Genomic DNA, 22,227 nt, shown 5'->3' on the forward strand with positions numbered 1-22,227 from the left:
TTCTGAGGAGTGGCTGGTGGGTTTGAACCGCCAGCCTTCTGGTTAGCAGTCAAGTGCCTTAGCCACTATGCTACCAGAGCTCCTCAATAATAGAAAACAATAACTGACCATTAATACACAAGACGACATAACCCAGAAACCAACACAGTTATGGAAGTATCCAAAGTAAAATAAGCTTACAAAATTGTAAACAGGGCACCAGAGACATCAATTGGCAAATGAGGACAACTACAAACCAAAAAAAGGGGAAAAAATAGTGTAGTTACAGACCTTCTAAATGGTGAGGAAGCCAAGAGGTTTGTAGGATAGAATGGGCTGTTCTAAACTCAGGGAGAAAATGATAAATCAGAGGGTAACCTCAAAGAAAAATGACAAATCTTCACATTACAATAAAAAAGAAACAAGCACAAACATTTAGCAAATACTAAAACAATAGCAACAACAAAGGAAATGATAACACAATTCATAAATATAATAAGCTCAACACAGAAAATTATATGGAACAGAGAAACCAGGAACACCATGAAAAAGCACATAACAAAATGACAGCAACCAATTCATACTTATCGATAATTGCACAGAATGTCAGTGGATTAAATGCACCACTCAAGAGATGGAGAGTTGCAGATTGGATAAGAAAACAAAACCCATCAATATGCTATCTACAAGAGACACACCTTAGAGGCAAAGAAAAAAATAGATTAAAAATCAAAGGTTGGAAAAAGAGCTATCAAGCAAATGGCAACCAAAAAAGAGCAGGAGTGACAATATTAATTTATGATCAAATTGACTTTAAGACAAAAACCACCGTAAGAGACAAGGAAGGACATTATATAATGATTAAAGGATCAATTGAACAAGAAAATATTACCATAATAAATATCTATGGACCCAATGAAAGAGCCCCAAAATACATAGATCAGTGTTTAACAGAATTGAAAAGGCAAATAGATGACTCCACAGTCATAGTAGTAGTTGTTGTTGTTGTTATGTGCTGTCAAGTTGGACCCGACTCATAGTGACCCCTCCTTGGGTTTCCGAGGCAGTATCACTATGGAAGTAGATTGCCCTATCTTCCTTCTGAGGAGGTCATAGTAGTAGGAGACTTTAATACACCACTTTCAATGAAAGAACAACTGGAGAAACTCAACAAAGATACAGAAGAGCTAAACAATCCACCAACTTGATCTTATAGACATCTACAGAGCACTTCACCCAACAACAGCACAATATACATTCTTTTCCAGTGCACATGAACATTCTCCATGACAGACCCTATGTTAGGTCATAAAGCAAACCTTAATACATTTAAAAACATTGAAATACTGTAAAACCTCTTCTTAGATCACAATGCTATAAAATTAGAAATTGACAATAGGAAGATCAATGGAAAAAGAGCCAATACATGGAAACCAGTAATGATCATCTTAATTGCACGTTTGGTCAATCTCAGACTGCGGAAGTTGGTAAAAATCTTCAGTTTCTTCATCTTTGGCTTTGGTGGTTGGTGTGTAAATTTGAATAATAGTCGTATTAACTTGTCTTCCTTGTAAAAAAAAAAAAAAACTAACTAACTCACTGCTCTTGAGTCAGATCTGACACACAGTGACCCCTCCTTGGGTTTCCGAGGCAGTATCTCTACAGAAGTAGATTGCCCAATCTTCCTTCTGAGGAGTGGCTGGTGGGTTTGAACTGCCAGCCTTCTGGTTAGCAGTCAAATGCCTTAGGCACTATGCCACCAGAGCTCCTGGTCTTCCTTGTAGGTGTATGGACATCATCCTATCACTGACAGCACTGTACTTCAGGATAGATCTTGAAACATTCTTTGTGACAGTGAATGCCACTCTATTCCACTTCAGTTTGTCATTCCACACATAGTAGATCATATGGTTGTCTGATTCGAAATGGCCCAAACCAGTCCATTTCAGCTCACTAATGCCTAGGATATAGACCTTTATGTGTTCCATTTCATTTGTCACAACTTCCCATTTTCCTAGATTCATATTTCATCCATTCCATGTTCTGATTATTAATGGATGTTTTCAGCTCTTCCCATTTTGAGTCATGCCATATGAGCAAATGAAGGTCCCAAAAGCTTTACTCCATCCATGTCATTAAGGTTGACTCTCCCATAGCAGTTACTCAAATGCCTTTTTGTCTTGTGTACATCTTGGTGATGTTGTTAACATTGGCTGGCCTGTCCACATTTATCCACATTCTGTGTTGCATTTGGGGTCAGCTTACTGACCTCCGTATGGTCTGTAGAGGGGCAGACTTGAGTGGAATGCCACCATGCTACCTACATAATCCATTTCACCGCCATTTACAAAAAGCCTTTGTCTTCCCAGATGAAAGTGCTGTCCCCCCAGCATTTGAGGGGCTCACCAGCTGACACCCGGGCAGATTTGGTGCAGCTCCCTGACCCTGTGTGACGTGGGTCCTGCATCATCCCTGTGCTGGGCTGTGACCAGGGTCCATGGCTGATTTTCAGAAGCCGGTCACCAGCCCTTCTTGGTCTGTCTGGGTCTGGACACTGCTGCCACGTGTTGAGCATCACGGCAACACACAAGCGTCCGCTGACAGGTGGATGGTGGCCTTGCAGGAGGTGCCCTGGCCAGTAATTGAACGCAGGGCTCTTGCACGGAGGCTAAATTCTGCCACTGAGCCAGCGAAGCCTCACCTGGACAGAGAAGGCAGCATTGTACCTGGTGATGCCAGCCACCCTAGAAGTGCACGCCTGGTGAATCATGGAGGGAGCCAGTAGGTTTGCCAGAGGGATTTCACAGACAAAGGAGGGCCGGTGTGACAAGGAAGACTACTGGATGTTGGCCAGGCAGCCGTGGCATGGCGTGGGAGAGGGCAAAGTCCAGGATTCCACCGTTAGATAGTTTAGATTGTTGTTGCAGCAGATGCAGGGGGCGGGGCAGTGCAGAAGCATGGCAGAGATGAGGGAGACGGGGCGCCCGGGGTGTGGAGGACATGGTGTTCCCAGTGGAGGGCTCTGAGTTTCGTCCTGGAGCAGTGGGAACTATTGAGGACGTTGGCGCTCCGTGGGTCTGCAGTGACTAGCACTAGGGAACAGACAGGAGGGGTAGTTCTGGAAATCCTGTGCCAGATGCTTCACCCGCCACCCACCCACTGCCGTTCAGATCCTACTCATAGCGACCCTCCTTGGGTTTCCAGGGCGGTGTCACTCCAGAAGTATATTATCCAACCTTCCTTTTGAGGAGTGGCTGGTGGGTTTGAACCCCCAGCTTCCTTCAGGCCCTAATTATTTCCTTCCTGGTCTATTGCAGTAGTGCAGTGGGGAGGGAGTGAGCAGACAGACTCAAGAAGCCTTGGGAGGGTGGAGTTGGCAGGGTCTGGAGACAGTTGGGTGAGAGGGAAAGGGGGTGCTTCGGGAGTTGCCCGGTGTCTGGGTGGGAGCTGGGTGGGTCTGGGGGATGTCAGCAGCTGAAGGGGATCAGGGGAGGAGCAGCTGGCGGAGGGTTGTGGAGATGGAGGACTTGTTGAAGGAGCGGTGGGGGCTGTGAGCGGACGAGGCTGGAGCTGCAGATAAGGGGGTGGCTAAAACCACAGCTGGTGGTTAAAACGTGGGGTACCCCAGGCTGCGGGCAGACCCTGGAGGACACCAGCCTTAGAGGCAGCAGTGGGAGGCATCCCCCGAAGTCTCAGAGAAGCCTGCGTTCAGGGGTGTGGAGGAGGAAGGGGGTGGCCGCAGCTTCATCACCGCCATCTGGTGGCCCGGGCGAGGGAGGGCCTGGGCTGCTCCTTTAGTGGGAAAAGCACACCAACAAATAGAACCCAAGGCTCTGGGTTGTTTTTGTTTCTTTTTTAATTGAAAAGCAGTCCAGGCAGAAACCTCCAGACTAGGAGAGGGTAGGGGTGAAAATGGAGCCTGTCTTTACCCCCTGGTCCTCTTCCTTCCAGGTAGCCTGGTGGTTTTTGTCCTTTGATGACGCTCAGAAGACTTTTATGCATATGAAGGATGGACGTGGTACCCTTCTAGCTGCATCTGCATCGCACGCTTTGGTGCTGGTCCATGTCTAGCTTTTTCACTTTTCTTTTCCCCTGACAAATTTGGAAACCGTCTGGGAGGTATTGCTCCAAGACAGTAGGGATAAAACCACCCGCCTCCCCTTTAAAGTTTGTGTTTTAATTTAAACATCGTTAAAGTCCTGATTTTGGACATACAACTCTAAGAAGCTCTACAAATGTATGTTGTTACGTGCCCCTTGAGTCGATTCTGACCCACAGCGCCCCTAGAGGACAGAGTGGAACTGCCCCAGGGTCTCCAAGGCTGTCAATCTTCACAGAAGCAAAGCCCAAACCACACCCACTGCTGTGGAGTCCATTCCGGTCCACAGCCCCCTAGAGGACAGAGTGGAACTGCCCACAAGGTCTCCAAGGCTGTCAATCTTTACAAAAGCAAAGCCCAAACCATACCCACTGCGGTGGAGTCCATTCTGACCCACAGTGCCCCTAGAGGACAGAGTGGAACTGCCCAGAGGGTGTCCAAGGCTGACAGTCTTCAGGGAAGCAGACTGCCTTATCTTTCTCCCACAGAGCAGCTGATGGGTTTTAACTGTCAATCTTTTGGTTAGCAGCCAAATGCTTTAACCACTGCACCACCAGAGATCCTCTTCTTCAAAGAGTTGGGCCATCGCTTAAGTTGTTGAGTTTATGAAAATGGAGCCTATTTGTTGTGTTCTGTTGTTACCCTTTTAATGTCTTCAGTGTCCTCAGGGATATCCCGTATTTCATTTCCGATGTGGCTCATCTGTATCTTTTCTGTCTTGGCTGGGAGCTCTGGTGGCGTAGGGCCTAAGCCATCTGATTGCTAACTACAAGGGTGGCAGTTCAGGCCCACCAGCCACTCCTTGGAAGGAAGGTTGAGCAATCTACTTCTGTAGAGATACTGCCTCGGAAACCCAAGGACGGGTCGCCATGAGTCGGGTCTGACTCAACTGCAGTGGGTTAGATTGTTTGGTTTCTCTCTTGGCTTGATCATTGGCTAGAGGTTCATCAGTTTCGTTAATCTTTTCAGAGAACCAGAATGTGGCTTCTATTATTTTTCATTAATTAATTAATTTATTGTTGATGACTGCTTTTATTTTTATCTCCTCCCTTCTTTGAGTTTTATTTGCACCTTTTTCAGGCATAAGGTGGAATTTTCGATTATGGATTTGATGCTGTTCTTTTCCGATAGAAGCATTTAATGCTGTAATTTTCCTCCAAGAACGGCATCAGCTGCATCCCACAAGTTTTTGTTTTATTTTTGGTGAAAATGTACACAGCAAAGCCCACTCCCGTTCCACGTTTCTAGACCCAAGGATCAGCGACACTGGTTATAGTCTTCCTGTCGTGTCCATCTTCTGTTAGTCCATTCTCCTTCCCTTTCATTGGCTTCAGCGCCTTGCCCTGCAGTGTTCTCATCTAGGCCTTGAAACAGCTGCTGCCCCTTGGCTCTTCTGTACATCTGTGTCCATGTGCACTGCAGTGCTCAGGGGAGACCATCTTCATTCTTTGGGCTAAAGTGTTACTTGGTTGAAAGATGACTTCAGGGCACAGCTTTAATTCAGAGTCTGAACAGCAAGTCAGGGCCATGGTGTCAGCGACCCTTCCAGACTCAACAGGTCTCGTAAGTCTTGCATCTCAGAATTTCTGATATGCTATGTATGTATTTGGTATGCTATATGTATATTTGTATGTGCTATGTATAGTGCCTAAGGTATTTGACTGCTAACCAGAAGGTTGGCGGTTCAAACCCACCAGAAGAAGCGTTGGGCAATCTACTTCCATAGAGATTCTGCCTCGGAAACCCAAGGAGGGGTTGCTATGAGTCAGAAACGACTTGGCGGCAGTGAGTTTATATATATATATATATATATTTATATGCTATACACATATATATTTTTGATATGCTGTATGTTTTCTGATATGCTGTGCACATACATATTTTCTGATATGCTATGCACATATATATTCTCTGACATGCTGTCTTTTCATTGAGTTCAAATTATTTTCTAATTTTCCTGAAGCTTTGCCTTTGGGTCATCGGTTATTTAAACGTGTGCTATGTAGCTTCCAACTGTTTGGGGATTTTCCAGATACTGTTCTGGATTTTTTAATTTCTAGTTTTGCTCCATCACAGTCAGAGAGCATCTTTTGAATGACTTGGGTTGTTCTAAGTGTGTTAAGGTATGGACCACAGCTGAGAATATGCTTAACTAGTAAGGGTTCCAAGTACACCTGAGAAGAATGTGCACCCTTCTCTTGTCAGGAACAGGGGTCTCTCGATGTTGGTTGGTCTAGTTGCTTGGTAGGACCATTTAGGGGATTGGCACTTAGTCAGTCACACTCAGTGACTTTCTGCCCCCTGCTCTATGGCTGAGGGGAGTGTTGAAACCCCAGTTAAAGTTGTCCATCTGTCATTTCTCCTTGCAGTTCTGTCAGTGTTGGCTTGGTGTGGTTTGGAGCTCTGTTGTTAGTTGTGTGTACATCCAGAGAAAAGATTGACCTCGTCAGGCATTTCATTTACTTGGATCCACAGTCAACACCCATGGAAGCAGCAGTCAAGGAATCAGATGACGTATTGCACCAGGCAGATCTGTTGCCAAAGACCTCTTTAAAATGCTGAGGAGTGAAGATGTCCCTTTGAAGGCTAAGGTGTGCCTGACCCGAGCCATGACATTTTCAGTCACCTCCTATGCATTTGAGAGCTGGCCAATGAATAAGGAAGACCGAAGAAGAATTGATAAACTTGGAGGGACGGCTCTGGGAGTAACGTGAACAATGCCAGTTGCAGAGTAGAGCCACGCCTGGGGGAAGTGTTACCCCTTTTGTAGGGACCTCTGGTGCCCACAAGGTTTTGCAAGAGGCAGTTTCTAGGAAGTGGGGTTGTTTTTTTGACAAGGTGGGGGGAGGGGTCTGCAGGTGGAATTTGTCTTTGAGGTTTCAGGGTGTTTTAGCCAAGTTTAGAGTAGCCAGTTAGGTCCCTCACCGTTCCCTGGAGAAGGGTGTGAACCTTGGTAAAGTAGGAGGTCAGCGAAGTAGAGGCCGGTGAAACGGGAAGATTCTCAACAACGTGGACTGACACAGTGGCTGCTACGATGGGCACAAGTTCAGCAAGGATCGTGAGGCTGGTGCGGGACCTGGCCGTGTCGTTCTGTTGTGCACGGGGTCGCTACGAGTCGGGGCCGACTCTCCATCATCCAACAACAACAACAGCTATGCAAATAGAGTATTTGTGGCCTACGGAGAGTGACTGGTCATTTCACGGCCTTGGTGGGAGGACTATGCCTTGAAACTGTGCCTGCCTGCCTGCCTGCCTGCCTATCTGGCTGTCCATCTGTCTGTCTGTGTCTGTCTGTCTGATACACCAGCCAGCTTCACGTACGGCACCTCGTTTATTGACCGTTTGCGTTTAACGTAATTGATGATATGTTCGCACTCAGGCCTGCTCTGCCGTTTTTCTCTTTGTCTCCTCTGGGTTTTGTACCTAGTTCCTCTTTGAGTTTACTGGATTATTTTCAGGTATTCCATTTTGATTTGTCTCTTGTCTTTTTGACGACATGTTTCAAGAGGTGTCGTGGGGATTATAATATGCATATCTATTTAGTCTTTTTGAGTTAACGTTTTACCCTTTGAGGGAGACGTACGGCTTTCCACTGTGTAGACCCGTCTCCCCCAGTCTGTTCCCTGACATCACTGTGCACACCTACCGTGCACACCTACGTGTGTGGAAAGCCCTGACAAGGTTGTGCATTGTGCCTTCGGCACTCCCAGTGTTTTCAAAACTCAGGAGGGGTCGTCTAGCACTGTGCAGATGGTCACTGCTTCTGTCGCACTTCCTTCATTCCTAAAGTTCCCCGTCTCCCTTTGGGATCATTTTCTTTGGCTGAAAAACTTCCTGTAGCTTTTCTTTAAGAGCAGTTCTGCACATGACAAACTCATATTTTTCCTCCATTTGGAACATTCTTCTTTTGCGTTCATTCCTGAGGGAAATTTAGCCCGCATGCACCCCCCCACCCACCCACACATTCTTACACACATGCACTTTTTCTTACACCCACACATGTAAAAAAGTGTATCACCAACTATATAAACATGTGCATATATGTGTGTGTGTTGATGCATATTTATACATGTCATATACATGGATGATCTTGAACCCTGCTTTTTCCTTTTTAAAGCAAACTCTACAGCCATTTCTTCCTGTCACTCAATGTTACTCTGATCCTGCTTTAATCATTCAGGTTATTCTTTTACAGCAGGTATTTCAAAAATCAATTTATGTGGTTTGGATTTTCTTGTTACTACTACAAAGGCCACAGAAAGCGTTCCGGTGCAGGTATCTTTGTGCCTCTCTCATTGTTTCCTCAGGAGATGCTGTAGGACATAGAGTCACAGGGTGCAGAAGCAGCTACACCCACTCCTCACTCAGGTTCCAAAGACCAGGTGGTTACGTGAAAATAGGGATTACGTGAAAATGGAGGGTGACCACGTCTGGTCACAGAATGCAGGGTGCCTGCACCTCTCCCTAACCGCCAAACCACTGAGGAGCGTGGCCTGGCCAAGCTGACACCTAACCGTAACCGTCGCCACCAGCGTTCCTCTCCTTGCGACTCGGCGCTCGTTACCACAGACGTACATCCTTATCACACCGGTCGGATGGGAGATTTTCACTAGTGTCGTAAACGGGAAAAGGAGGATAAAGAGATGGTGGATAATGCAGCAGTAGGTGTCTTGACAGGCCGTGCCGCTTGCTCTTGCCACAGGTTTTACTAATTCATTCACGCCTCGTCGGTGTTTGTCAAGCACCTGCTGTGTGCTGTGTTCTGGGGGCTGCAGTGCGGGGGTGAACACCCTCAGAAGCACCACTGGGGCGAGAGGACAGGACGGGGGGCATCTCTGGTCAGGGCCCGGCTCTGTGCACACGGCTGGGAGGGGCCCTTTAGCATTGGGACGCCTGTGTTTCATCCCCTTGTCTAGGAGGAACGTGGTCAGAAGACGGCTGTGGGCATCACTTCTGGGCGGGGCGGGGCAGGGCTGGGAGCCCATGGGGCTGTGTCCCAGTTGCAGGAAGATGCAGCTGCTTGGAAGCCCGTCCCCACGCTGTGGTTATGAAGGTGCCTTTGATGGGGAAGGCCTATCCTGTCCTTTCCCATCCTGGACTGACAGACGGTGCACCCACATGAAAACAGGGCGAGGAAGGCCCTCCGTGAACGGGAGGCTTTCCTGGAATCCTTGGCATCACCAAGGTGGACACAGCCCAAGTGCTCCTGAAGAGATGACAGACGGACACAGTGTGGTTCATGCACACGATGGATGAGCGGGGACAGAGAAGTGCCCTCTGACCCAGCGGACGACAGGGTGAGCCTGGAAAACACGCTACTGAGCGAAGGAAGCCGGACACGATAGGGCGGCTGCTCCATGGTCCCACGCGCAGGAAAGATGCAGAGGACAAGGTTAGGGGTTGGAGGGGAGATGGCTCGGGATGAGGAGTGACTGTGGTGGTCACAGGGTGGGCTTTGGGGGTGGAATTGGAACCTCATGGACACATTGTGGGTGTACTGGACACAACAGGACTGTGCGCTTTAGCCGTGTTTAATGGTCAGTTTGAAGGTGTATGAATTTTACTTAAAAAAGAAAAGACAACAAACGCTCTTGTTTGCCCAAAGAAGCTCCTTTTCCCAGCGTGTTCGTTTTTACAGGAATCTGGGATTATGTGGGAGGTGTCCTCCCATCAGAGCAGGAAACTGACTTAAGACCCATGTCCTCTTCCTTGTTGACATTACTGTAAGTGGGCCCTGGACACCCCTGTACCGGCTTCTGGCTGGGGGTCCTGCCTCTCAACAGTCGTGAGGATGCAGAGCCTTCCTGCGGACGACGATCAATGACATCTGCTCTGTTGCCTGGCCTGTGGGTGGCTGTGAGGCTGGATCCATGACATCTGCTCTGTTGCCTGGCCTGTGGGTGGCTGTGAGGCTGGATCCATGACATCTGCTCTGTTGCCTGGCCTGTGGGTGGCTGTGCGGCTGGAGGCTGTGCCGCCGGTGTTCCAGACTCCAGCAGGGTCACCCAGGTGGACAGGCTTCAGTGGAGCTCCCGGACTAAGACAGAGTCGAAGGAAGGCCTGGTGACCAACTTCTGAAAGTCAGTGCTGAGAACCTTGATCCCCACAGCTGTGCTGTATGACGCTGGAGATGAGCCCGTAGGCTGGGAGGCCGTCCGGAAGCACAGTGGCCACACCATGGCCTCAGGCACACCAGTCACCGTGAGGCTGGCCCAGGGCCGGAAAACTGGTCATCATGCTGCACAAGGGGTCGCCGTGCATCAGCGTTGGGTCGAAACAGCCAACAGCAACAACTGTAGGTTCCAAGAGCAGTTTTACCCCCTGGATTCTGTTTAAATCATTGGACTGCTTCAGGATTAATGTAATCAACCTGTAATATAATCAACCTATGCTACAGTTTGTAGGAGCTCCTGTGGCGTAGTGCCTAAGGTGCTTGACTGCTAACCAGAAGGCTGGCGGTTCAAACCCATCAACCACTCCTCGGAAGGAAGACGGGGCAGTCTACTTCTGTAAAGCCTTGGAAACCCAGTGGTGGTTGCTTTGGGTCGGAATTGACCTGGTGGAAGTGGGTTGGTTTGTTTTCTTGGTTGCACTACAGCTTGAGACCATTCTCAATCAACTCCTCTCTCAAATCCCAAGTTTCAAGTTCCCACGGGCTCATTTACACCTGTATTAATATTATTGTTGATAATTTCTGATGCCAAAGGCCCAAGTCTCTAGTTGAGGTACATCTTACATTTCCAGTCAGAAAACTTGGTTTGTAGAGGAATGTAAGGACTTGTGTAAAACTCTTACATGGGTTCCCTCTCGTCAAGCACAGGGTGTGTCACCCTGTCAGGGCGTGGTCACCTTCTTCTGTCTTTCCCAGACATTGCAAACGGGGAGGGATATAAAAAGGGGGCTCCGGGCACCAGGGGACTGTTGGCCCCTCTCAGGGAGATGCCGATTGTCATGGCAACAGGAGAGTGGGCAGCGTTTCCTCGGAGGTGGGTTCTGAAGGAGTGTTCTCACGCACAGGAGGACACTGGCGTCTGCTGAGATGACCCTCGGGTCCATGTGGCACCTGAGGAGTCCCACTTGGGCCTTATCGATGGCACGGGGACCCTGGGTGCTGGACGTGTGGGGTCTCTGGTAGCTTTTCCAGGAAACGAGTGAAAGCCGTGTGTCTTGTCGCCAGCCACGGAGCCTCTGTCCTACTTTTGTCTGTTCATCAAGGTCATGTGTAGGTCGAGGACCTTGTTTTAGAAATGAGTGATCTGGTAACGTTCAGTTCTGACCTTCATTCTGTTTTCCTGGACAGGTGTGGGGTTCTGGGCAGGGGTAGGGTCCCAGAAAGGTGAGGGGTCCTGGGCAGGTGAGGGGCCCTGGGCAGGCGTGGGGTCCTGGGCAGGCATAGGGTCCTGGGCAGGTGAGGGGCCCCGGGCAGGTGTGGGGTCCCAGGCAGCTATAGGGTCCTGGGCAGCTATGGGGTCCCAGGCAGGTGTGGGGTCCTGGGCATGCGTGGGGCCCCAGGCAGGCGAGGAGGGGCCCCAGGCAGCCGTGGGGTCCTGGGCAGGGCTTTGCCTCAGTTTGGGTGGCCGGCCTCGAGTCTTTACCCAGCCACCCGGACGTGAGATGGGGACTGGGGGCTGAGCGTCTTCTCGAGGACGTGTCCCTGCCATGTAGAGTCCCTGGGCTTTGCCTGAGCCGGTTTTGCCTTGACGTCCATCTTAGTTTCCCTGGTGGATGTCCACTGGGATTGATCCACTTGGGGTGGGGCCGAAGACTCCTTAGGCGGGTCTTCCCACAGAGATGGCCAGGTCCCAGAAAGGGGCCCAGCGTACAGGCTGCGGGAAGCTTGTGGACATGGGAACACTGGGCTCGAGGGCCCAGAGTGATGAGCAGGGCGTCTCTTCCTGTGAGCAGCTCTCGCTCAGCGTGGCTGGGGGGCAGCTCTTCCAGACGGCGTTTTGGCACAGACTTGGGTCATGCCCATTGCACCTTTGGAGGATTGACAAATGACAGTCCTTTTCCAAGGAGCCCGTGAGCATAGTACCAGGGGAGTGTCATCTTTTCTGGGGTCTGTTATCCACATGGATGGTTTTTGGTAGAATTTTCATCTTCCGCGGGGAGACCCAGGCTCTATTCCCGGGCATGTACCTCATGGACAGCCACCACCCCCTGCCACTGGAGCCTGTGTGCTGCTGGGACGCTGAGCAGGTTTCCGCGGAGCCTCCTGACTGAGGCGGACCAGGACGCAAGGCCTGGTGCCAGCTTCCGAAAACCGGCCGCCGGGACCCTCGTGGACGCCCCTTCATCAGGAGACCAGCACAAGTTAACTGTGAGAGGAACGCTTTCAACTCTTGTTAAGGAAAGAGAGGAGCCCCTGAGTGCACAAGTGGTTGATAACATGCTCAGCTGCTGACCACAAGGTTGGAGGTTCAAACCCACCTAGAGGCACTTTGGGAAGAAGTCCAAGCCACCAAAAGCCCTGTGGGGCACAGCTCCCCAACACGTGGGGCACTAGGGCCAGAGTCAACTCCCCAGCAATGGCTTAAGGAAAGGGAAGGCCGCCCCAGCCTGCTGAGCTGGGGTGTGTGTCACAGGTGGGGTTTGGGGAGCATTTGGGATGAGGGCAATCAGTGTCTCAGGGCAGGAGGTGGTAAGATGGTCCCAGCGATGGTGGACAGATGGCACAGTGCCGGCCACCGTGGGGAGGGTGCGGGGAAGCAGGAGGCTGGAGTGGGCATGGAACTGGAAGGCAGCCTGTGGGTGGAGGCAGAGGCGTGTGGCGGTCCCAGAGGTCAGGCTGAGTTCACTCCTGGGTTTGGTGCAGTGTCTGGGCACTGGCTACCCCCTCCCGCTGACCTGGACTCAGCGCCTCTCTCTGTCCAGGTCCAGGCCCCTCCAGGTGATGAGGCAGGGCTGGACTCACCGAGGTGGGGGCAGGGCTTGTTTGGGTAGAAAGCGCTGTGTGGCCTTGGGCAGGTGGTGCTGCCTCTCTGGGCCTCAGTGCTATCATCTGCAGATGGAGAAGGTGGAACTTTCCTCACAGGACACAGCGGTGGCAGCTTCATAACCGGCCACTCAGTGGCTTTCCTGCACCCTGACCTGCTGTGTGAGTGTGTGGGCGCTGTAACGAATGACCCCATGCATGGGGCTTTTAAGAGCAGAATTTCTGGAGGCTGGGAGCCAAGGGCAAGGTGTCAGCAGAGCTATGCTTCTTCCAAAGGCTCCAAGGAAGAATCCCTTCTCCTCAGTTCCAGCCTCTGGTGGCCCCGGGTTCTTGGCTTGTGGGTGCCTCTCTGCCTCCGTCTTCACAGAGCTGTCCCTCCTGCGTCTGTCTTCTCTCCTGTCTCTCATAAGAACACTTGCCATTGGATTCAGGAGCCCTGGTGACGTAGCAGTCTAAATGCTCAGCTGCCACCCAAAAGGTCGGTGGTTTGAACTCACCAGCTGGCCGGTGAGAGAAAGATGAGGCAGTCTGCGTCCCTGAAGATTGACAGCCTTGGAGATCCTGTGGGCAGTTCCACTCTGTCCTCTAGGGGCACTGTGGGTTGGAACAGACTCCAGGGCAGTGGGTGTGGTTTGGGCTTTGCTTCCCTGAAGATTGACAGCGTTGGAGACCCTGTGGGCAGTTCCACTCTGTCCTCTGGGGGCGCTGTGGGTCAGAATCGACTCCACAGCAGTGGGTGTGGTTTGGGCTTTGCTTCAGTGAAGACTGACAGCCTTGGAGACCCTGTGGGCAGTTCCACTCTGTCCTCTGGGGGCGCTGTGGGTCAGAATCGACTCCACAGCAGTGGGTGTGGTTTGGGCTTTGCTTCTGTGAAGATTGACAGCCTGGGAGACACTGTGGGCAGTTCCACTCTGTCCACTAGGGGCGCTGTGGGTCAGAATCAACTCCATGGCATCGGATCTGCTTGGGTTTGGTGAGCATAGGCGAGGCCCTGGGGAAAAATACTTCCTGGTCTCTTCCCACTTCTGATGGTTCCCGGTGATCCTCGATGCTCCCTGGCTTGTGGCTGTGCCCCTCCAATCTCTGTTGGCACATGGCCGACTTCCCTGTGTCCCTGTGTCTCCGTTTCTGTTTCTTACAAGGTCTAGGGCCCACTCTGATCCAGGGTGATCTCATCTGGAGCCTGACCTTCATTGCTTCTGCAAGGACCCGAGTTCTGAGATTCCAGGGGGCATGGCTTTTGGGGGACACAAGTCAACCTCTGGAGTGGGGTGCTGCAGTCTTAAGTAGGTGGCAGAGACTTGGGGAGGTGAGTGAGGAGCCATGGGGCACTCTGAGGAAAGAGCATCGGGAACGGCAAAGGCCCTGAGGCAGGAGGGCGGGGTGGCAGGGTGGCTGGAGCCACAGGAAATAGGGAGATGAAGAGGCCCAGGGAGGGGCTGATGGCATAGAGCCTTGTAGACCACTGAGGGAGTCCCTGGATGTGCACCAAGAGGTTAGTGGTTCGAGTCTACCCAGGGGCGCCTCGGAAGTAAGGCCTGGCAATCTACTGAGAAATCAGTCCCTGGAAATGCTAGAGGGCCATTCTGCTCTGACACACAGAGGTGCCAGCACTGGGAGACGGCTTGACGGCATTTGCTTTTAGGCTCTGGGAGGCTGGGGCTGTGTTCCAAGGGCCCGGGAGGCCTCTGGGTGCCCCTTGCGGCCTGTCCGGGATCTACATGATGGGAATGATGCCCACCCCTTCACGGGCTGTGTGCTGACCGGCAGCCCCAGCCATGCTCACAGACATGAGCCGGTATCACTTCTGCAGACAGAGCAGAAAAACTGTTTGTGCCAACGGTTTGGGGTCGTGTCTGACCACACTCCAAGGGACAGGTGGCCTCACTGCTGTTCCCAGATGGGGAATGAGCCTCAGAAGGGTGCAGCCCTATACCCAGGGTCATGCAGGACACCAGGAAGGGGCGTGCCCATGGTCAGGACCCCAGTGCTGCCCCCCAGCCTGCTTGGCCGGAGGGTGAGGCCAGAGGACTGTCGCCATGTCCTGGGCCCGCCAGGCTGCCTAACGCCCTGCCAGCTCCCCTCCTCCCCTCCTCTCTCCCTCCTTTTTTTCACCCCTTTCCCACACACGGAGGGTTGCACCTTGAGAAAGGGGCCCTGGCCCAGCGCTGAGTGTGAGCCCAGGCCGAGCGCCTGGCTTGTCCCATCACCTGCACTCGGGTGGCTTCCGAGGTACAGGGTGCAGCGGTGCACCCCCAAGTGGATTGCCAGGCAGATGTGTGGGAAACAGCCCTGCCGCAGAGTAGACAGGAGGGAGCTGCCGGCCCTGGAGAGCTGAAATGCACAAGCCACCGAGCAGTCGACCCTGACACACTCATGGCCACCCACGTACCAGGAACGAACCTCCGTGTGATCAGTTGGGATCAGACCAGTGGGATCCATAGAGCTTCTCTATTGCCTGATTTGGGTGTTGATCACCAGGCCTTTCTGCCTAGTTTTAGTTTGGAAGCTCTGTTGACACCTGTCAGCATAACAGCAACATGCCGACCTCTACTGACAGACGGGTGGGGCTGTGCATGGGGTGGCCTGGCCGGGAGTAGAACCCAGGTCCTCTGCACGGAAGGTGAGGCTTCTAACCACTGAGCCACCACCCAGTGGTGGAGACCTGAAAGTCCTCACTGCCAAACCTGGCACCCCTGGGGCTCTTTCTCACCCGCCTGCCTCTCTGCCCCCCTCAGGAGGAAAACAAACAGATCCTGGCTCAGCAGAAGTCCGGCTCCCAGTCGGACTCGCGTGAGGAGGAAGTCTCCCCGATGCCCCCGAACCCCGTGGTGAAGGCCCGTCGCCGCCGTGGGGGCGTGAGTGCCGAAGTGTACACCGAAGAGGATGCCGTCTCCTACGTCCGAAAGGTGAGGCCGGCCAGGCTCCCCAGGCCCCTCGCAGGGCACATGCCGCCTCCAGGGACCTTGGTTTCCCTCTGGTGACAGGCACATGGACTGGGGGTGGTGGAGACAGTCCTCCCACTGGCACTAACAGGGCATTTATGGGGATGAGGGTCTCAATCTGTTTCAGGGGACGGTGGCTCTCTTGGATTTCTTTTTCCTGTAGGTATTTTGGGGAAAACAACCCACTCACCACTAGAATCGCAAAGTCCCTTCTGGACCCTTCTTTAAGTTCTTCCTTGTCAACTAGAGACCCTTTGGGCAGCCTTGACTGGAAGCCAGGAAACCGAGGGTGGGTCCACGGAAGGAAGGGGCTGGCCGGCCACCTGGGTGTGGGTGCAGGGCTGGGCTGGCCCCACTGTGGTTCTGTTTCTCCTGAGCTTCATGCTCCTCAAGGCCACAGCCCCCATCTGCGAGCCCCATGTGGCCCCTGACGCCTGCCCTGGGTTCCACTGTCCCTCTCTGCCCTCTGGGGACAGGTACTGTGCACTGCCACCTGCCCCACCCACGCAGGCCATGGCCTTCCTGAAGTGCTCAGGTACCTATTAGTGTGTGGGACGACTGCCCATCTACACTCATCCCAAACCCAGCCTCAGAAATGGGCCTTTGCGTCTTAGCATCCTCGCAGCAAGTATGCATATACAGAGCAAAGCCTGGGCTGGTTCAGCAGCCTCTGCGTGCACAAGTCGGTGGCCTGGAGGACTCTGTGCATGCACAGCCATCCCCACCTCCTTTTCTGTGTTGTTCTGCCCCCTTCACATGAACTGACTGCCCCCTAAGGTCCCATCTAATCTTGTGAGTTGCCCTTGTCAGTGTGATCCAGCCGAGACTTACAAGAGGGAAACGCCCAAGGCAGACAGTCTTCACTTGGCAAGCTGTTGCTGGTTTTAAGATGTCAGCAGATATCACTGGTTTAAGGTTTAAAGATGACCTCAGGGCAGTATTCTCAGGGGTTCATCCGTTCTCTGTGGCTCCAGGAAGTCCAGAGCCCATGGGAATTTGGAATTCTGTTCTGCCTATCCTTCCTTTGGATCAGGATTCTTCTATGGGGTTTTTGATCAACATGGTCAGTAATGTGGCCAGACACCATCTGGTTCCTCTGGTCTCAGGGCAGAGGAGGCTGTCCTTCATGGAGCCAACTAGCCCCACGTTCCACTCCCCCCTCCTGCCCTGACTCTTCTTCTTCCTCCGTTGCTCAGGGTGAATAGAGACCAGTCTTTGTGCCTTGGAAACAGGAGCCTTTAAGACCCCAGGCACTACACAGGCACTACCTCTACTAGGAGGAGCTCTGGCGATTCAAACCCACCAGCCACTCCTCGGAAGGAAGGTTGGGCAATCCTACTTCCCTAGTGATACTGCCTCGGAAACCCAAGGAGGGGTCGCTAAGAGTCGGGGCCAACTCGATGGCATATAACAACAATAACCTCTACTAGAAGGTGGAGCAGAAGCAGTAAATACCTTATCAGGCCAATTAGCTTTGAAGTGTCTTCTTGGCCCCTCCCCACCTCCTCCCTGGCCCCTCCCCCACCTCATCTCTGGCCCCTCCCCCACCTCATCCCTGGCCCCTCCCCACCCGCACCTAAAGAGGGGAAGGTCAGCCTCTGTTCTGATTGTTACCTGACAACAACGAGGCTGCACACATGAGCTGGAGGTTGAGTGGTTGGCCTTCGGCCATGTCAGGGTCAAGCCTGGGCCTTCCTGCCTGGGCCCCAGGCCCCTGCCTGCCCTACGGGGGACCCCAGAAATCTGACTCTTGCTGCTACTCTCCAGGTGATCCCCAAAGACTACAAGACGATGACTGCCCTGGCCAAGGCCATCTCCAAGAATGTGCTGTTTGCTCACCTCGATGACAACGAGAGAAGGTAGGTGACATGGGCCAGGCCCTCGCCCGACCCTGCCCACAACAGCCCCCCAGCCAGCGAGGTAAGCACGGGCTCGCTTGTGCTTACTAGTCTGTAGTGGACAAGTGCACGTTTTCCCACCTCAGGGATTCTGTCTCCAGGTCTGGCTGGCATCTTTCTCCCAACCGCACAGCCCCTTCCCCCAGAATCAAAGCCGCTTTTCACATTCACAGTCCCTGACGAGGTCAGGGTACCCAGTCAGCAAGGTAAGCACAGCTGACTTGTGCTTACTCACTAATCTGTAGTGGGCAGTTTCAGTTACAGAGAGATGTGGTGAGTCCCATGTGAGATTCTTCACCACAGATTCGTGACTAAGCACAAGTCAGGCTGTGTTTACCTTGCTTGTTGGGTAATTGCCCCTGTCCCCAGGCCCCTCACTGGAAGGCTGGTGCCGCTTCATTGAGTGATGGCCGTAATCCTTGGTGATGCTCGGCTCCCACATTCCTGGAGTGCAGGGCCTGCTTCTGAGGCTCTGGGGCCACGCTCCGCCCAGGTCACAGGGGCCTGATCTTCCGGCATCTTCTACACTCAAAGACTTGCCCTGGCTGGGCTCACTGCCTGGCGGAGGGTGGGGTGAGGTGGGTCCCACCACTTCCACCTGCCGTGGGATCTCTGGGTGCTGGGGGCATGAGTCAGAGGGGGATTCCATGGGATTTGGAGGATTTCAGTATGTGGACGTAAGGAGACAAGGACACGGGGGGTGTGGGGCAGTTGGAGGTACCTGCAGGGACCAGGGCGCTCCACACAGTCCAGACCCCATCCCGTCAATCTTTAGAAAGTCGGAACATTGCCATACGACAGGAAGCAGCAATGCCCCGTAATCTGACTCCCAGAGACCATCACTGGTGACATTTTGGGGCAACCCTTAAGGGTGCGTTTTGTGGGGTCACACCCTAGGTGCCGGTCATATCTGAGGTGTCTAGAACACCTCCTTTGTCAGTGAGAGTTCCAGGGAGTGGTACTGATTTGTGTGGACTTGCCCTAACTTAACAACTTTCCCGCTGTGTAGTTTGAATTTTCGCCTTTTTTTGTGGTAAAAATATACAAAGTAAAATTTGCATTTTGACCATTTTCAGTGTGTTGTGCAGCCATCACCTCTATTTGTTTCCAAATCTTTATCCCCCAAACGGACACTCTGTGCCTGGTCAGCAGTAACGCCCCGCCCCCAGTCCCCCAGACCCCCATCCCCAGCCACCACTCGCCTCCTCTCTGTCTTTGGGCATTTGTCCAGTCTAGGCGCTCCGTGGATGTGGGAACGGGCAGTTTCTGTCCTTTGTGTCTGATTTATTTCACCGGTCTTCAGGGTTCACCCATGGGCAGTGTGGATCAAGACTCCACTCCTCTTTGTGGCCGAGTAGGGTGTTGTGTGGATGGACCACGTTGTGTTTGGCAATCACCTGTTGATGGACACTTGGGTGGTGTCCACCTTCCAGTGGTTGTGAATATCGCTGCAGTGGACATCCGTGTACATGGATCCGCTGGGTCCCTGCTTTCAAGTGTCTCGGGTATATACTGGGAGTGGGGTTGCTGGGTCATGTGGAAGTTTTGGGTTTCAGTTTTTGAGGTATTTTGCTTTCTGTCTATCACAAACAACATTTGATGACCGTGACTATCCTTGTAAATTTATCTTCAAATACTTGTTCATCTCCATCTTTAATTTACATCCCTTAAGGTGGATGAAAGAGTACAGAACATCTAAAAAATTATTTTTTCTCTTAAAAAAAAATCTTTTGGCAAATGATCAATCTTATTTGAGTAGGTGAGCACATTTTGGTAACAGTCTTGTACTGAATCCAAATGACATAAAATAAAGAAGAAAGAGCGTATTTTATATCTCTCTTCAAATGCTATGCCCTCAGCAGAGGCAGCTGCCAGCGGGGTTTGGTTATGATCCTTCCAGAACATTCTGTAGGTGTTCATGCACATGTCTGTACATAGCTGCAGGTAGAGGTGTTTTCTTTTTATCTTTTTATTTTGCTTTGAGTGGCAGTTTACAGAGCAGTTGGTTTTCCATTCAGCGGTTCAAACACATTGTTTTGTGACATTCACTGCAGCCCCCCTGTGTAACAGCCCACTTCCCTCTTCCTCCCTGTGTTTCCTGTTTCTGTTCCTCCTCCTACCTTCTGAGCCTTTGCCCTGGGCACCTGATCTATCGGGTTGGCTCTTCCAAGGAGTACACACCTCCTTGTGCTGTTGTCCACCTCACAGGGCTGCCTGTCCTTGAGCTGAAAGTTGAACCAGGGGCTGAGCTCAGTAACCATGTGTGCGTGGAGTTGCCTGGCAGAGGGAGTGTTAAAACGGGTCCATGTGGCACATGCTGTGCTTTGCCGAGCTGTCCCCAGAAGGTGACAGGAGAGTAGGAGGCACTGTGTTTAGGGGACGTCTTCCCGCCAGCCCCTGCTGAAATCCTGCTCCGAGCCTGGGGTGATGGTGGTCGCTGCTCTGTGGCTGAACGTGGCTGAGGACGCGTCCGGAGCTCGCCTTGGTCCGGAGCCTCTGTGTGCATCAGCGAATCACGCTGCGGACGCGTCCGGAGCTCGCCTTGGGAACACTCCCTGCCTCCGTGTGCATCGGTGAATCATGCTGCTGCGCAGTGAGCTGTGACTGCCTTGTGTGTGGACGTCCTGACCCTGGTGAACAAACCTGGACAGAAGCTGGGTCTCTGAAGACATTGTCAGTTACTGTGAGGTCGCCCTGGAGTATGGTGGGGCCTACTCCCATCCGAGTGGAGTCCTTATAGAAGAAGAAGGACAGAGAGACAGACGGGGGAAGATACCGTGGGAAGATGGAGGCAGGGATGGTGCCATGCAGCCAGCAGCCGGGGAACCAGGGCCCCCGGGAGCCCCCAGAAGCCAGAGAGACGCAGCAGCAGACTCTCCCTCAGAGCCTCAGAGGGAAGCAACATGGCCGACACCCTGATTTTTGACTCCCAGCCTCTGGAGCCGGGAGACAGTGGACATCTGTCCTCATTAGGCCCTCAGTTTGCAGCAGAGGGAATCGATGTGGCTCATACCCTGATCTCGGCCTCCCTGCCTCCAGAGCTGTGAGGATGGATTTCTGTTTCCATAAGCCCCCCAGTTTGTGGGACTTGGTTATGACATTCCACCCTGCCGAAAAAACAAGCAAACCCACGCTGCTGTCTCAGCTCCACATCATGGCAAACCCGCGTGTGGCAGGGTAGAACCGCCCTGTCGGGTTTTCTTGGCCGTAACCTTTACAGAAGCACGTTGACAGGCCTTTCTTCAGTGGAGCCTCAGGGTGGGTTCGAACCACCAACTTTTAGGTTCGCAGTTGAGCGTGAACTGCTTACACAACTGAGGCTCCGACGGCAGCCACAGGGCACTCGTGCACAAGGTGTCTACCAGGCAGCAGTGTCCTGTTGTTGTTAGTAGGGGCCCCATCAAGTCATCTTAACTCATAGAGACCCCACGTGACAGAGTGGAACTGCCCCACAGGGTCTCCAAGGCTGTCAATCTTCACAGAAGCAAAGCCCAAACCACACCCACTGCTGTGGAGTCCATTCCGACCCATAGCGCCCCTAGAGGACAGAGTGGAACTGCCCACAGGGTCTCCAAGGCTGTCAATCTTCATGGAAGCAAAGCCCAAACCACACCCACTGCCATGGAATGGATTCCGACCCACAGCGCCCCTAGAGGACAGAGTGGAACTGCCCACAGGGTCTCCAAGGCTGTCAGTCTTTACAGAAGCAAAGCCCAAACCACACCCACTGCCATGGAGTCCATTCCGACCCACAGCGCCCCTAGAGCACAGAGTGGAACTGCCCCATGGTGTCCCCAAGGCTGTGATCTTTCCAGAAACAGACCACCTCACCTTTCTCCTGTGGAGCTGCTGCCAGGTTCAAACCACTGGCCTTTTGTTTTGCAGCCAAGTGCTTGACCACTGCAGCGCCAGGGCTCACAGCGGTGGGGCAGTGGCTGTCATCAGCGGCAGATATCAACCACCAGGTGGAACCAGACGCCTTAAATGTTGTGTCCGAGCTGCCCTGGACCTTTGGCTGCCCCCCTGCTGTGCCTCCCAGAACACCGCCCCCAGCTCCCTTTCTGCTGACAGACTCTCTGCCTTCCGGGCACAAGGTCCCTGCCTCGTGGCAGGTAGCCACAGACTGGCTGTCCCGTCTTTTTTTGTGTGTGTGATTTGGGTGAAAGTTTACAGAGCAAATTCACTTTCCATACAGCAGCTCACATACACTTAGTCTCATGACATTGACTACAACTTACCCCAATGCAACAGCTCCCCTCCCAGTTCCTCCCCATAGTTACCTGTTCCCTCTGTCCATCCCTCCATGCACCCCTGCCTCCCAAGCTGTCTCCCTATGCATACACAGCCCTTCTATTCTCCCATGATTGTTCT

At 52.5% G+C, this 22,227-nt stretch overlaps 1 protein-coding gene across 1 annotated transcript in view; it reads left to right on the forward strand.

Moving 5' to 3' along the window:
• The window catches only part of PRKAR1B (protein kinase cAMP-dependent type I regulatory subunit beta), a 149,137-nt gene that overhangs the window by 21,916 nt on the left and 104,994 nt on the right, over positions 1–22,227 (forward strand). The window contains exons 2-3 of the mRNA XM_007941327.2: positions 15,752–15,922; positions 17,726–17,817. Coding sequence (XP_007939518.1) covers positions 15,752–15,922; positions 17,726–17,817 — 263 coding nt within the window. The remainder of the gene's footprint in view (positions 1–15,751; positions 15,923–17,725; positions 17,818–22,227) is intronic.

Source organism: Orycteropus afer, unplaced genomic scaffold, assembly GCF_000298275.1.
Source record: "Orycteropus afer afer isolate SDZICR_OR568_19922 unplaced genomic scaffold, OryAfe1.0 scaffold00006, whole genome shotgun sequence".
NCBI lineage: Eukaryota > Metazoa > Chordata > Mammalia > Tubulidentata > Orycteropodidae > Orycteropus > Orycteropus afer.